The 16,807-nt window shown below is 39.8% G+C and overlaps 1 protein-coding gene across 1 annotated transcript in view; it reads right to left on the bottom strand.

Annotated features, from left to right (window-relative positions):
* The window catches only part of sorcs3a (sortilin related VPS10 domain containing receptor 3a), a gene marked incomplete at its 3' end in the record, with an annotated part of 284,577 nt that overhangs the window by 30,024 nt on the left and 237,746 nt on the right, over positions 1-16,807 (bottom strand). Inside the window, exons 17-18 of the mRNA XM_079238262.1 lie at positions 15,362-15,475; positions 12,946-13,117 (exon numbers count right to left, since the gene is read on the bottom strand). Of these exons, the coding sequence (XP_079094388.1) occupies positions 12,946-13,117; positions 15,362-15,475 (286 nt within the window). The remainder of the gene's footprint in view (positions 1-12,945; positions 13,118-15,361; positions 15,476-16,807) is intronic.

Below are 16,807 nucleotides of genomic sequence, written 5' to 3'. Positions count from 1 at the left end.
ATAAAAGGTAGAATTATATAAACTAATTATTTAAATGTAATGATTTATTTATTTCATCCTTGGGTAGGCACTGCCCTGACTGCACACCACTAGGTCTTAAGCTAACGCTTCAAGTAAAATTCCAACAAGTAAATGGTGGTCTGAGAGGCAGGAAGTAAAATGCTGAGTATTAATGTAAATCCCGGGTGGGCAACTCCGGTGCTCGAGTGCCACACTCCTGCATGTGTTAGGAGTTTCCCTGCTGCAACACACCTGAGTGAAATCAATGGCTAATTAGCAGACATGTGCAGCATTTGATGTCAAGCTCTTCAAAAATCTGCTAATTAAATCTGATGTGTGTCAAGTGTGTTGCTGCTGAGAAACTAACATTTGCAGGACTGAAGTTGCCCACCCCTGATGTAGACATTACATACGTTCCTGCTGTATACACAGATTTGTGCAGCAGTGGTAAATTCTTATGAAATTAAATGAACAATAGGTGCTGTCAACTGTAAAAGAGTGGCATTCCTCAAGGTCATTAATTACAGCAGGTATAGATATTATGAAGTCCAGCAATTCTCTGCTGTTTCATAATGTGTAGAAGTTTTACATTAGAGTTATAAACCAATCTAAAAGAGATATTTATGTTGTGATTGAACTGATAATTCTCTATCGTACAGAGTTAACCAACTTACAGACTTGTACCAAATAACTACATAAGATGAATCCGGTTATGAACCCATTTTGAGGCCAACGAGTGTGGGAAGGATGGGGCGGGAGATTGGCAGATTGTTCAGTGCAGCATCTGCAGTTATCTAGACTCCGAGACAAAGAGGCTGGCTCAGGTATCGGGTTAAGATGCCTCCCAGATGTTACTATAATGAGGTTTTTCACCTGCTTTAAACAGGGGTTGGATCCCGTAGAGGATTCAGGACACACTGGTAGGATTGTCTTTTGACTAGCCTGGAAATGACTTCAGGTTCCTCTTGGGGAGCTTGGATATATTAGCAGTAAAGGGAAGACTAGTTCGCTCTGCTCAGGCTACTGACGCAGCAACTCAACCTGGAATACATAGCAGTGGATGGATGGATGGATGGATGGATTTTGAATCCATCATGGCTGTAAAGTTTCCACCATGAAAAATTGTCCTAAAAAGAGTGTGCAATGAGAATTATCAAACTTTCTCCACTTTGCACTTTGTGCAAAGTGACTCAGACACTTTGTCTGAGTCACTTTCACTTTTCTCAAGAAAATTATACACAACCTAGAGCTATATTAACAATGGAATGCAATCCTTCACAGCAGGTATTCCTCAGTCTGCACCTGCATATCTGTAGGTGTGAAGCTGCTAATGAAACAAGTGCTTGTAAATAATGTTACCCAATGGAAAAGTAGCACAGTTGTGGTGTATAGTTGATGCCCAAATTATAGCAAAAACATCTTTTTTAAAAAAAAAAAAAAAAAAAGGTAGCTTTAATTTAAACATAAAATGCTAACAAATGAAATGGACACTTCATATTAGAACCTTTTATGTCTGCCTTCCATCACAACCCTGTAGTGGTTTAAAGTGGCTCATCCTCCAGCTCTTCCATCAAAGCCATGACAACAGTCTCGCAGCCTCGTTTTGGTTGGCTGAAGCCATTCTTCCCATGTTGACCACTTCAATACTCCCACAATTACATGTCTTATAATTGCTGAGGTCACACTTACCTCCGGCTGTAAACCGTTGCCAAGACACAGGAGGTTTAAGCTCCATCTTTATTTTTTAGGCTCATTTTATTTTCCATGTAATAATCAGCAAGTTGTGCCAGTGCTAGCTGATAACCCATCAGCTGTGTTTGTTTTTTTTGGTCATTATTTAGATGAGCTGGCTCCATCTGTGTTTATTAATGTCCACATTGTCAGCAGTTGACCTGCAGAACTGGTCCCTGCAGCCTCAAACAACGAGGACAAGCGTTGGAAATCTGACTCTATGAAGGCACTTTTCTCCATCATGTTTGCAATTTTTAAAGTTTTACCACACAAAATACTGCATCAGAACACAGTTGCTGTATTGCTCTTTGTTTTGCACAAGCTCAAAAAGCTGCTGAAAACCACATATTAAATAATGAACCATCATTCTTATTCCCTTCAGGGAGTCTTTTCAGCTGAGTTTGTTCTCTTAATTCATGGTTATAATCATAATGGGCAAAATTGCATTAGAAAAAAAAAAAAAAAAAAGGAAAGTAATCAGGCTCTGAAATGTTGAGCAACTGAAATGCAACACGTAGCAGAAATGAGGAAACATTTAGTTCTTCCAGCAGCATTTGAAGTAAAGAATCAGTTAAAAGGAAAAGGGGATGGTTTAGAGCAGGGAGTAAGTGTGTTGCTGGCATTAATCTCACAATAAGTAGATGTTATTCAATAAGCTTGTCATGTGGGGGGACAAAAAAACAAATTTTAATATGCATATGTTTGCATCCACCTGACCATGATTATCTCTCCATGGTGTGTGAGTCTTCATGTGGAGTTTCCTTTGGGAGTCACATCTGCTGCTATGTGAGGATCAGTGGACAACATGGATATTGTTGGCTCCAGCTGCCCCCATGTCCCAGCCCTGTGAAGTCGAGCTCACAGCCTCCCTTTGGCTCATTGCAGCACAAAGCCTCTGGGATCGTCATTTGTATTGCATTAGCATGTTGTCTCCACCAGGCACACAGCGACACAAGCACCACCAAGTCCATCATTAATGTGCTCTTTCCTGGTCTCCTGTGCTCTCAAACCTGAGGGTCTTCTTTCTTTGCAGTAGCGTGTGAAAACGCAGGAGGTTCATATGAGGCTTCTGGGGATATTGTATGTCTCTCTGCCTGGTAAAAGATACTGTTGACAAGTAGCTCGGAACAATAAAGAAAGGCAAAAAAAAAAAATGGTGTTCCAGGGTGGCTATTGTTTAAAACTGTAATGAGCTGGCATGCAAACAAGACTCTGGCTTGATGGGGCCAGTGTCACTCAGCTCTTCTCAATGTCTGCAGTTCATTCGCTTTCCGTCTGCATCGGCCGCAGCGGGATTCACTAATCTGCATGAGAGAGATGCTGACCCTTCTCTCTAAATGTCACTCTTTGTATCCGCGTGTCTCGCAGGGCAGAGCTGATCCAAATACATCAGGGTCTGGAGCCTCGAAGCAGGAACACAACTGTTGGTTCACAATGACGGCACCGTTAAACAGGCGACAAGGGGTTTGGACACACAAGGCCAGCGTTTGTTCAGGTGCACGTCAGCCCTGAACCTACAGAGTCACAGTGTGATGTGTGGCAAAAGATGCTGTGAATTATTCTGGAGCATCATTCTGGCTATTCCTGCAGCAGATGGAGCAAAGACTTTATGGTATTTTTGCAGTGACAGGTCATATTTTGTTTGCTGGTTAGGGAAAAGTTTGTAGGCAATGTTTCAAGAAGGATCCACAATTTTCTTTTTCTCTAATTGAGTGTATTTATTCCTACATGACTGTAAGTCTTCATAATTTACTGCTTTGTGAACATTTTTGTTTTGTTTTCTGTTGAATTTAGTTTAGAGTTTCTTCTTCGAGGGTACCAGAGAGAAGGGGGCCGTGATGATGAAAACTCTTTCCCCCCCTCGGTTTTGTTCTTGGTGTTGAGTGGCAGTTGTAGGAAGTATGAGTCTGAGGACTGGGGGTTGTGGGACAGAGTGTAGCAGTGAAGTAATTCCATGTGGTAAAACAGGACATTGTTATGGAGGGCTTTCAAAGTGAGAAAGTTCTTGATGACAAGGGAGATGTAGAATCTATCTTTGCAGCATTTCATTGGATTGGTGTCGAACTTGGTGACAGCATGTCTGACTAAGTTCTGGATGTTGTGGAGCTTATTGAAGAGTTTCGAGGGCCAACTTTACAAGTGAGACGATCGAGGGGGGAGTTGATAAATGCATGGATCGTGGTTTAGGTGGTGGGATAGGAGGGCCAAGAAGTGAGCATTGTTTTTGAGATGGAAAAAAAAAACATTTCTGGAGATGTTCCTGATTAGGTTCTTGAACATCAGGTGGCTGTCAAAGATGTGTTGTCAGCCTGTCGTAAATGTAGATGTTGATATAATTGATATAGAAATTATTTTAATAAGAGCTACAAATGTGTGTTGTTTTATTAACAAATATTCATCAGACCATTTGTGGAGCGTACAGATAAAAGACAAGGACTTGGGACTGGAGGGTCCAAAATCCTTGAACCCCCAGCAGCTCCCCAGGTGTCCAGACATGGCTACTACCCACTGCTCTGAGGGTCAAAAGCAGAAGCTTGAGTAATGTGTGTGTAAATACCAAATAAATACAAATAAAACTTACAAACTGCACAATTAATCTGTGATCATTTTTATATTCCAAAAGCTTTGTGTACATAAAAATAGTTAAATATGTGTGCAGCTTGGATTTAGGTTTGCCACGTCTTTCACACAACCATTCCACAAATATGTGGTGTGTTTAAGGGCAGATAAATTGTCTAGACTTAGATTATTTATTTAAAACATTTTATTTTGTGTTATTTTGGTAATAGCTTCTATGAAAAGAGGGTATGGGATTGTGATTCGGAAGTGCTTGGGTAGTGAAAGTTTGATTGGTGACTGTTGTATGTCCAAGAGTTCAACCAGCCTCTTGCTTTAACAAACCATCATCACAGGGTCCAAAATATCGCAAATAATGGGTTTTACAGTACAGTAATGTTGTCATACCTTGTCTGAAAGAGCCAGAACAAAGCACCATGCATTTCCTCATTCTTTAGGGCAAAAATGCAAACAGAATTTCTAACTACTCAAAGGAGAAAGACTTAAAGTGAAGAAAAAAAAAACATGTCATCAGCTGAATATTTGCAGCAGATTCTAGAAATGTCTGTTGTTCTGTTGCAAAATGGTTTTATTTGACATAAATGAAAAAATCTCTTCTGACAATTAAAGCAAAACAAGGAGGGGAATAAGAGTAGGACAAGAAACACGTTCTCCTGATGTTGTGGCTTCACGGAGCTTCAAACTGAACTACATGGTTAATATTTTAGCTGCAATCCTCTGTAGACTTGTGTAGCTGTCTTGTTCCATCCCATTGTTCGTTGGTAGGAAATTCATCAAGCTTTTCCACTGGGGCAGAAATAGGTTTCACAAAAAACACAACATGAGCAAGAACAACTTCACAACACTTTTCTCTAATGTTACTGAGGGAGAAAAGGAAAGTGGCTGATAACAATGACAACATTGTACTCAGATCATTGGGAGCTTATATGAGCCAAAAGGGAAACACTGTGTGAATATTCAAAAGTTGAACAACTTCCGATGAGAACTGGGCTGAAAGTGTAAAGTATGACGGCCGTATAAGAACAAAGACGAGGCTCTAAATAGAAACAGAGCTGACGCGTAATGTAAGGGAATCATGATTAATAAATCCTTTTAAGTTTTAACACATGTGGGGGGAGCAGAGTTTCTATGAAAGCTGAGAATAAGTGAATAAGCTAAGATTTTTTTTTTTTTTTTTTTTAAAAAGAGTGCATCCTAATGGCAGAAGTAAAGTAAAAAAGAAGAATGCATTTAGCACACCAGAGCTGGCTGCTTGTTTCAGCTTCACCAGCATAAGTGAAGCCAAAAACCAATTCAATGTAGCACCAAACCGAAAGGAAGCTGGCCTGAGCAGTCAGAGTTCAGTCAATGCGTCCCTTTATTCTGTCGTGGATTATAATGAGCCTGCCACAGAAAACAAAGCAGCTCTATTTATAGTTTACACTTCTTTAAAGATTTAGCTGGGCCTCTAATAAGCTGTTAAAGAGGCAACCGTGTGGTTTTCTCTCTTTTGCTGGGCTTTGTACTTCTTTTGTACACGCTAAATGTTGCAAAGTCATAAAACGCAAAGAAAGAAACACTCCGCCACCGAAGGTGCTGCTCCTGGACTGCTTTCAAAGCATTGCTTTGCAGCGCGGCTGGTGCACTGGGGCTGCCCTTCAGTGGCGGTCTGGCTGGCCTGGCTCTCCATTGGCGTGGGCTGCCTGCAAAGGGGGGGGGGGGGGGGGGGGGTGGTTGCCTTCGGGCTCCTGGGGTCCTGGGGCTCACACTCTGTCTGCCCTGGGTGGCCGGGCTTTGTCAGTCCAGGCCTGCTGGGGCCTGTTCCCCCTGACCGTGGGGGGCTCTGCTGGGCCCCCCCCTCTGCTACCTCCTGGGTGGATGCATGGCTCCGGAGTGAGGTGGTTGGGATCTGTGCTTGGGGACGGCCGCCAGCTGCTCGAGCCTCGGGGTTCTCCGGGCCTTCCTCTTGCCTGCGTGTGGGCGGGGCCATATTAGCATGATCACTCTTCTCTGAACACGTTCCACTCTGTATGTTCTGCATGTGACACAGTCACTGAGTTGCCTGCAGGTTCATTTACTAACAATGGCTGGTTTTATTCCTGTGTGTCTAATTTAGCTTGTGAGCTCTGGGATTTCCTGATAGTCGATGGCTTCGTCCTCCCGCAAGGGGAACATGACTCCAGTGTGTATAAGTGTATGGATGTGTGTATATATGAGTGGGTGTGTATATATGCTTATATACATGCAATTGTATGTAGGTTGTTCTGTTTTTCAATCTTTCTTTCTTTTTTTCCTTTCTCTCTCTCTTTTTCTGTCTACAAGTTGTTTTCTGTTTTCTCTTCTTTTCGATTCTCTTTCTGTCCCTCTTCTGTCCTCTCCAGTCCAGTCCAGCAGCACAAACTTTGTAATACAAAAAATTATGCAAAATAAAAATAAAAATACAATTAAAATCCAGAATATCAAGGGCAGCATTATATCTATGATGCTTCCCTTGTCACAGTAAATTTCCCCAGCATAATACAGCATGCCTGCTTAAATGCTGGACAAGATTAAAAAAAAAAAAAAAAAAAAAAAAAAAAAAAGGCATTACTTGCAATTTTCTTTCTTAATCTAATGACCTCGCCATAAAACACATTTGCACAATGATCACCAAGAGTCTGGTTTGGTTCGTTCTCAAACCAAAAACAGACTAGCTGTCTTGTACTCTCCCATTTTTAAATAATGAGCTGGCAACTAATGGGTTTCTGGGTGCAAAATTCATTCATTCATGAATTCATTATCCTAACTGCTTAATCCAAAGAAGGGTCGTGGGGAAGCTGGAGCCTATCCCAGCGGTCTTTGGGCAAAAGGCACGGTACACTCTGGACTGCTCTCCAGTCCATTGCAGGCCCACACAGAGGCAAACAACCATTCATGCTCACACTCCTATTCCTAGGGGCAATACAGTAACCAATTAACCTAACATGCATGTTTTTGGACAGTGGGAGGAAGCCGGGTACCCGGAGAACCCACGCATACACAGGGAGAACATGCAAACTCCATACAGCAAGGTCGCTGTCCAAATCTTGCCCCCGCCATGGACTGAACCAGCAACCTTCTTGCCGTGAGGCCACAGTGCTAACCACTACTCCCCCACACAGCGTTGGGTGTAAAATTCTCCACAATAAATTATGACTACTTGAATAAGAAAAACAGGATAATTTTGTGAGTTTAAACTCTTCCATTAAATGTCAACAACTTGATTGAGTTTATGGTGTCACGAAATAATAAAAGAAGTTGTTATGGTTCCAGAATTTTAAATGCAGAGCTTGGCTGTGGCTATCCGTGTTGCATTTGCCTGTCGCCCTTGTGTGTGTAGGTGTCTAGTCTATACTGCTAATTACCTATATTGTTAGGAACTTTATGATGCTGAAAAAATGGAATTGTAGAATTTGACCATAAACTTTGTCATGGAATTATAGGGAATTTTGCTAATATGTGGGTTTCATCGGTTTCTCCAATAACGTATGATTTTTTTTTTTTTTTTTTTTTTTTATGTTGTTGAAGCCAAATGGTGAGTTGAAAGTATTTTGACCACTGCAGTCCAAAATCTATGTGACACCACTATCTATGTGTCAGGAAGAAGACAGTTTAAAAGAAAATCCTAAATTTGCTACACATTATAGAATAAAGGTCTTTAGAATCAAAGAAAAAAAATCTTCAAATCAATAGTTTAGTTCAATTAGTTTAGTGTTAAACTACTGACCTTAAGACCTTATATCCATTATATCCATCCACCATGGGTCTGGACATATCTTCTCACTTCCTTAATGTTATCCAAATGCATCTTAAATTTATGACCAATCATACAATGGATTTGCTTAGCTGATATGTCGAAATCAAGCTGAGAGAACCCCCATGACAACACTGCTATGAAAAAGAATTGCAACATTTTTTTTTTCAAAAGCCCTGAAAAAGGAACAAATACCTCTGTAGTCATAGAGGATAAAGAAGACGCCAGCTTATTCTCCAGTGAAAAGCATCTCATTCTGAAGACAACTGAGCTTCTTATTACTAAAAGCTTGCCTCCTGACTGCAGTAAATGTTCAGATGTAATGAAATTAAGATATGTGCTGAACATTAGCCATATGATTAAGATGAGCTTTGTTATACTTGCCTGAGCTGAGCCTGTTAGTTAATACATCAGTTTAATTTGTGTATCAGATCAACGAGATGCTGATATGTCTCAAACTATTTTACTCAACAAAAGCTGTTTCTTCTACAATAAAGAACAATGTTAAATGTAAGAACAAAAGGGAATATTTTACATTCATCAGCTGCATCATCTGTTTCCATGGATACTGCTGGTCACAGGATAAGATGTGAACGTGATATTTATTGGTTGTATTTTTGTTTCTTTACTTATCTGCCATTTAGTTTTTTGTGGTTTTTTTCTTTTTTTTTGTGGAAGAGAAAAAAAAATCTATCTGGTTTGTCTGTAATAGACGTGTATGTGTGTGCGTGTGTGCGTGTGTGTGTGTGTGTGTGTGTGTGTGTGTGAGTGTTTTAAGGAAGAATCATCATTGACGAAGTAATAGGAGCCAACTGACAGGTGTGAAGACTTTACATTGTTATTTCTATCTCCACACATATTCACTCACACGACAAAGGTACCCTTGGGCTCTAGGGGCAGCAGCGAGTTTTCACCCAAGAAACTGATGGTGGTTTAGAAAGCAGAGGTACCGGTGGGAAGTTTGAGTAATATGAGAGCAAAGAGAGAAATTACATGAAGATTGTATTTTTTTTTTTTTTTTTTTTTTTTACAACTGTACAATCTTGTAAAATATCATAAAGAAAACAAAAAAGTCCATCTGATTTAAATTTCTGATAACATCAGAGCACTTCTCTTGTGTAAGCAAATATGCAACCTTTGTTATTTATGCTTTCCCGTATTGGCAATGCTTCTGTATTTGCATCACGTTTTTTTTTTTTTTTTAAGGAAATTTCTGTATTTGCAGCATTTTTTCTGTTTTGCAGTATGTTTCTGTATTTGCAGTGCTACTCTGTACTTGCAGCTTGTACTACAAGCATATCTGTTCATATGCATAGAGAGTTTTAGTGTATGAAGCGCGCTTGCACCCGTTGGCCACTATAGTCTGACACTCGGTAAAACTATCTAATCTTCAAATAAATAACTTTTAATAAGGAAATAATATTGAATCAATCCCATGCTTGAAAAGGTTTATTCCATGTCCAGATTTTTTAAAGCACTTAATTTACTAACTTTCATTACCCCCACACCTGTTGTCATTAATTGAGGAGAAAATAAACTAATTTTGCAGCCTGCTATACTCTCTTAGTTTACTCCTATTCTCTCGGTTCCTATCATATCCCTTTTCTCCATGTATGTCAGATCCCACCAGAAGCAGCAAACTTAAGCAGCGCTGCCATGTTCATTTTAGAAAGAAGGAACTTTCTCCTGGAACCCTACCAAACATGCTATATTTGTTTAGACTTTTACAAGTCATACTTTCATAAAATTTTATATTTAACATGTTAACTTGGTCTGGGAAGTCTGAGATTTAGTTCTTTGATTCATGTGTAGTTTTCTCAGGATTACATGGTGCAATCTGGGACTAAATCTGCGGGGATGTCCAGTCCTAGCATCTTTTTAGAATATTTGCAACACGTGAAAGATCTTTCATTCCATGAAATGATGGATTAAATATTTTGGAAATGGTCTTATTACGGTTTCCACATTGATGAGCAGCAAAAGTTTCTTCTCTAAGATCATTGCTGATGCTTTTTACCTTGGCATTGTGTCAACTCAAACCTGGATATTGCAAAGCAGCAAACAGCTGCTCACACAAGCTTTTACAGCAGCACCAGGCTGCTCCTGAGCCTCTTAATACCGATGTAAGCAGAAAGGATTAAATGTCAACACACCGTTTTTTTTCCTACATTTTGGCTCAATCTTTGTTCACTAAATAACATGGCAATATTATTAAGGTTTTAATTACTCTAAGACTCTTTATTTGCTTATTATTTTTCATTATCTTGTAAAACAAAACTAAGATAAAAAAAAAAAAAGATGTGCTGTCATTCTTACTGAATACAAATTTATGTAAGTTTTATGTAGGTAAATCCTTTTCTTGTTCACAACACAGATTCACTTGTGTGTCCCTTGATTGTTCTGAGAAATGTTCTCAGCAGCGTTCCTACAGGAAGTCGCTCTCCGTCACCGAAGTAACATACAATGTGTAATGGAGGTGAGAAGGCATTAAGTCTCTTGGGTTCCTGCCACCCGCCTCCTTTTCACACTGAATGTGGACAACATTGTGTCAAATTTAGTTATTGCCATTGAGGCATGAACCAGGCACTTTTGCATTAGTCCGCCTGTAAATATAACTGTGTTGCATGAAAGTTTTTCCAGCAACGCAACAGCCAGATATGATGCAGACCTTAGCATCGAGCAAAACATGCATCAGTTTTCCCCCCTCTCTAACTCTATTTTTAAATGTGGATATGAGCCACAGTCTTTGGCTCATTAAATATTTAGTGCCATTTGCTCTCCCCAAGAAATACAGCCATTGCGACTTCATGAATATAAATTAAAGTTTGAATTCATCATGAGAATTTTCTCAAATAGGGCCGATACCACAAGGATCCTTGAGCCCACCCTTCCTTTCTTTCCTCACATCGTTCAGCTGAACCGCCATCCATTCCTCCATCACCTCTCTCCCCTTTCCATCAAAGAAAGCCACTCTTAATGAAAGAAAACAGCCTTCGATTCCTCAACTCATCACGAAGTAATATGACAACTGAGCCTGGACAAGCCCCCAGGGGACACACACTTACTCGAAGCTGTTCCAGTAGTGTCAGGAAAACATTCTTGTTGCTAAAGCCCCAAAGCCTGCAGTTAATATCAGCAGAGCACGGTCTGTCTGAGAAATATGTGAGGCAGTTTCCTGGTGACCAGGCAGCCTGGCAGGCCTGGCTCAGAACACAGCGCCTCTCACTCACTAACAGGGTCTCTGGTGGGGTCTTTTATTCCTGCTTCTGGCTCAGAACTCTGGTGTTGTGTGGGCGATTTAGAGGGAACTGACTGTATTCAACTTTAGAGAGTGTTTAGAGTGCAGTTACTTTCCACCAGACATTACTCCAATCTTCAGTAGTTGTGCTTTAGGGTTGAGTATTTTTTTTGAAAGTTTTACAAACAGAAAAATGCATCTTTTCAATTTCCAGCAGCACTTTTGAACCCACTCATTGTTATGCAGCAACAAACACTATTTTTTATGTATTAGTCTCAGCGGAACGCTCTGCCGTGTCACTCCCATCCTGCCGTTGCAAGGATATCAATGTTCCACTGGAAATTCATCTGGTGTTTTACCCAAATCAATTCATAGTGTAACTAAAGTCCATCAGCACCTGAAATGTATGTTGCCACTGCCTTGTCTGTATGTGTTATTAAATTCCATTCAGTTTATGACAAATATCGAAGTCTACCTTGAGATAATCTACAGTGGACTATCATCCTGCATCCTAAAAGCAATGGAAATGAGGACCTGACTTCAATCTCATTATAAGGAGAGAAAGATCGTCATAGTAACGACCGTATTTCAGTCAGAACCTTTACCGTATTCCTCCACATCAGACTGCGAACCATTTCTCCAGTCAGAGCCGACTATCAACCTACACACATATGTATTGGTTGTTTTACCCACAATGCCCTTTGCTTTGTTTATCACTTGCTGCATTTGCTTTATTTGAAATGCACCAAGAGTTATGTTTGTATGTGGACCAGAATATCCTTCTTTGATCTGCTTCAGAGTTCATTTGTGTAATTTCAATTCAACTGAATTGAATTGAAATGAATTGAATTGAATTGAATTTGTGTGTACCCCCCCCCCCCCCCCCCCCCCCCATCCTAACCCCAACACCAGACTTTTTGAGCAAACACCCTTAAAAGCCAAAGTACTTAATCTTGCTGGCTTTTAAAAGAGAGCAGTTTATTTCGGTACAATGCCGTTTGGATCCTAAAGTTATCATCATCATCATCATCATCATCATCATAATGTCTGTTATGTGCTTTGCACAGACTACCTAGCAGTGCACTTAAGAAAAATCAGTTACTGATGAAATAATTTGAAGAATAAAAGAGAGATAATATGAAGTGAATGTTTGGTCCATAAGATGACCAGATAAACATGGTGGAGTAGTGCTGGTTCAGACCTCAAACTTAACATTTTGTGTGGAGTCTGAATGTTTTATTCGTGTATGTGTGGGTTTTCTCTGGGTACTCCAGCATCCTCCTTCCCATAAGACATGCCGTTAGATAAATTGCATTGATTAATTGATCACTTCTCACTTATCAGTCACTATGGATAAAAGCGTCTGTGGAATGACTGTAGAACAATCAACCAAATGTTAACTGTCTCCTACTTTACTATAAGTAAAATAAGAACATTTCCAGGCTAGTCTCCCAGGTAACTTAGGAATCGGAAGATATAGTGCCACTGATGACCAAAAAGTTGCAAATGCAGCTTTGACCCACTGGCATTCCTGCAACCTTGCATGAAAACCCAAAGCATTCCACCTACAACTCGCTGGCATGTCAAAGGGTTAAGTAAAGAAAAATCATGATAAATCCAATGTACAACGTTATGTTCTTATCCTCACCTCATCCAGATGCACCAAGAAGGTGACATTGCTGCCAAGGGTGGCGGTTAGTTTGGCATCTTTGGTGGTCAGCATGAGTCCCTTAGGTGGTCGGTTCGGGCACTGCTGCTTTCTGGCTGTGTACATTTCTTTAACTCCTTTAGTGCAGTTGTTTAAAACAACTTTACGGTACCTGATGACAAACACAAAAAAGTTTAAATAAAGTGAACATGGAGTTCTTTGAACAGTATTGTAAAATCTTTAGTTCAGTCTGATAATCTACACATCCTACCCTTGTGGTTTTTCAAGTTAATGCCCTCGATGCTACATGAGCTCCTGATTAAGAGACAATGCTGTTGACCTCAGCGTAGTACAGCTGTTGGGCCTTAACAGCTGCTCAGAGCAGATGACAACTGACAAGACAAGCTGTGTCAGAGGCTAAAACAGTCTCAGAAGTTTAATTAGAGCAGGAGTAAACAAAATGCTTCTACCATAATTAAGCTTTGTAAGGTCTTTCCCCTGGTGACTCTTCAAAACTAACACACAGGACACACAAATATGGTGTTTTGGTCCTCTAAAGTTTTTCCTTGTGGCTTGATTGAGCATTCTTCATTGAAGTGACAGTTTTTTAGGTTTTCTGAAACAAGATTGAGAGTATTAGACTTTCGGGAGGGGCAATATATTAGTGTTAGTTGGAGGCTACATCCCTGTCAAACTAAATCAATCTGGCCAGTGACAGTAGAGCTCTGGTAACTGCTGCCGGTGTTGGTGCTCAAATAAAAGGTAACTCATTGAACTGGGAGATAACTAATGCATCTACTGCAGCTTAAATCATCTACTGTCTCAGCAAACTGTAAGCATGTTTCATAGTTAGTAACTAGCACCGAATTTAGCTAGTTCTAAGGGTGTCAAGGTCACCAGTTATTATCTGCGACTCATAATCTGTTTGGTTACTAACTTGGTTATCTGGCTGGATATTTTGCATATTTGAGTCATCCTCTCCTTTGCTCTTAAGCAACGCGGCCGTCATCTTTAGACTCCATGCTCACTGGGGTTTTTTGTGACTTTGGGACCAGGAAGACTTGAAGGTCTTTGTATTAAGTGCCTTGGGCACAGAAAGGATTCCAACATCCTGAGGCAAAGAGGAAGAAGAGCAGCTTCGGCCGAATTGCTTTTTTATCCTCCTATCCCAAAGTTGATCAGTATTAGCAGCATCGGAGACAGTGATAGGTGACTGATTTAATCAGTCGGATTATGATTGTTATTCTGACTCTTGATTGACTTCAAGATTCTTAAATGTTATGTTCTATGTAATAAATTAATTTAATTGAGCTCATAGTTACCTTATTAAGACGCTTTGAATAAAACTCCAAACTTGCATTTACAGTCTAAATCCCGTTTTATGGACCGTAAAGGGTGAAAGAAAGCGTCCTTGTAAAAGCAAACTTAAGGTTCTCAATAGTTTGTCTTGCCAAAGAAAGTAACAAATCCATGAAGCCTTCTGTCCAAGCCGCTGTATCAATAACGGGCAAGCATGAAAGGAGAGAAACTGTTAGGTTTAGTACATTTATTTAATGCTCCAGGGTCGCCCATTTGGAACAGGAAGCATGGTAGGCATTAGGACAAAGTCAGGCATGTCTCCTCGGCTCTAGCCTAAACAAGTTTTAGTAAAGCTTACTAAGGTAAGGTAAGACAATTCAAGTACTGAGACTCAGACCTGAGAGACAGACACCTGGAGCAGACCTCTTTAACTGGAGTTACAGGGGACATAACAACTGTTTCCTTAAATTGGAAATTATTAATATAAAGCCTCCTTTTTCATAAGATATATATGATTGTATTGTGACTCTGGTAAAAAATGATACTTTAACACATCCCAGACCATTAGGTTCATTGTGGTGGTTTAGGCACCGTTTGGTCTGTGGATACAAACTGTAATAATTCTCATCATGAGACAGCTGGAAGCGTCACCTTCTCTCTTTTCAGGGAAAGCAGATGAAATAATTTCATGAAAATCTTAAGGAGACATGAAATAAAAAGCTGAACTGAGATGAAATGTGCTGTGCATGAGCAGCATCAGGCAAATAGGGTTTTTAAATTGGAAAGTTTCCATTAATTTTCTCATTAGAGCTTCAGAACGATGATAAAAAAAAAAGATAAACTGAAAATGTTCACGTTTTGTCCCTTTTAAAACTGCTCGTGTCAAAACTCTCCCTAAACAAAGAGACATTTGCAGGAATGTACGGCACAGAAGTAAACACACGTTAGAGCCTGATCGGAGGCTCTCGCTTCCTTCCACAGATATTCAGTCAGATCAGTATCTGTTCTAAAATGCCGTTAGAAAATCCAAGAGAAAGCCTTGAAAATAAACCATTTGTGCCACATAAAAAACACTAAGCATACAATGCAAGTGCAAATAAATGATGGAGTCCTTTACCCTGTGCTGTTGAGGTAGTTTTGACCCTGGCTGCAGCTTCTGGATGCAGTAGAAGGATTGAACCAGAAGGCCGGTCGGCAGTTCCCGTCGCTGCGCCGCTCATATCCATAATCACTGTCAGAACACAAAGAGCATCCACACAGCCGCTGATCAATATCAGCATGTGTAAAGGGGCATATTGTCCTACAGTGTGCTTCACATCTACGTCTTATCTACCTCTTTATAGCTGGTGACCAGGGGCTTGTCTGGCGCTGAAACACACCATTATTACATATTGATTAAGGTTTGTGTTGATAAATGCATCGCAGCGGTGTGAAGCCGTGTGTGTGTGCACATTCTGGAGGTGAATCTTTGTTTGCTACAGTAAACAAGGATGGCTACCTCTGAGATGCCTGTTAGCAATTCCAATCAGCTGACGATTTACATGTAACCAAGCAGAGCAAGCAAGTGTCCATCCTAATAATGATCATGATGTTGATTTATTAGATAATTAGCCAGCCAAAACAGATAAACAAAACTAATAAGCGGGCAGCTGACTAGTCCACTTTGATTATGTGATTACTTCGGTGTGAACTGGTCACTAACAAGCTGTCAAGGCTGATCGGTTTCGCAGGTGAATAAAGACAACTAGATAAAGATCCAATGCAGACTCCGTCTCAGGATAAAATGGCAAAGTGTGTATTGTGTGCTAAAAGTTAGCTAAAGAAAACAGTGTGTGATAGAAGGAGGGAAACTAAAAATGAGAACGGAATGAGAATTTTTAATTTTTATTTGAAAAAGTTTTTGTTTGTCTTGGACAGATGCAGCAGATTACATCTGATGGATAAAAGCTCTTCTGTAAATCTGCAGGAAACTCCTGATATATGTCTACCAGAAATACGTCAAAGTGATCATTTTCTGAGGGGATACTCACATGCAAAGAAAACAATTTAATTGTGGATTAAATTTTGTTTTTATGAGTTTAGGTGATTTACCTTCAACTTTTTAACTTGAAACATCTCTCCTACTCTTATAATATCTATGTGCAGATATTGCTTATTAAAATAGAGGAGACATATCTCTGTTCATGGCATACTTTAATTTATCTTAGTGTCTTTCGCCGGAGAATGTACTACAAGCTATTTTCTTTAATGCTGTTGCTTTATTTTAATGTCATTAAACATGTTCCTGTTTGCACAAAAGTTAAGCAGTTTAATGTTTTACATTTGTTCCTTTACTATAAAAATAAGTTCTGAATGTTACCCTTAAAACCGAGGTATGTGCCAAATCGTGATTATGGTGCCACTAATTTCATTGCATTTGGACATATTGGCATTAAAAATAAAATTTGATAGTCTTTTAAAAACGATTTTATGCATTAAACTATTAAACAGGTTCATGTGAACTTCATTTGTTTAAATGAATGGCATGAATTTATGAAGGACTGAAATCGCTCAGTTATTTTTT

The sequence above is a fragment of the Telmatherina bonti genome (assembly GCF_933228915.1).
Source record: "Telmatherina bonti genome assembly, chromosome: 3".
Classification (NCBI taxonomy): Eukaryota; Metazoa; Chordata; class Actinopteri; order Atheriniformes; family Telmatherinidae; genus Telmatherina; species Telmatherina bonti.
The sequence above is the reverse complement of the archived record's forward strand: the minus strand, read 5'-3'. Positions and strand labels throughout refer to the sequence as shown.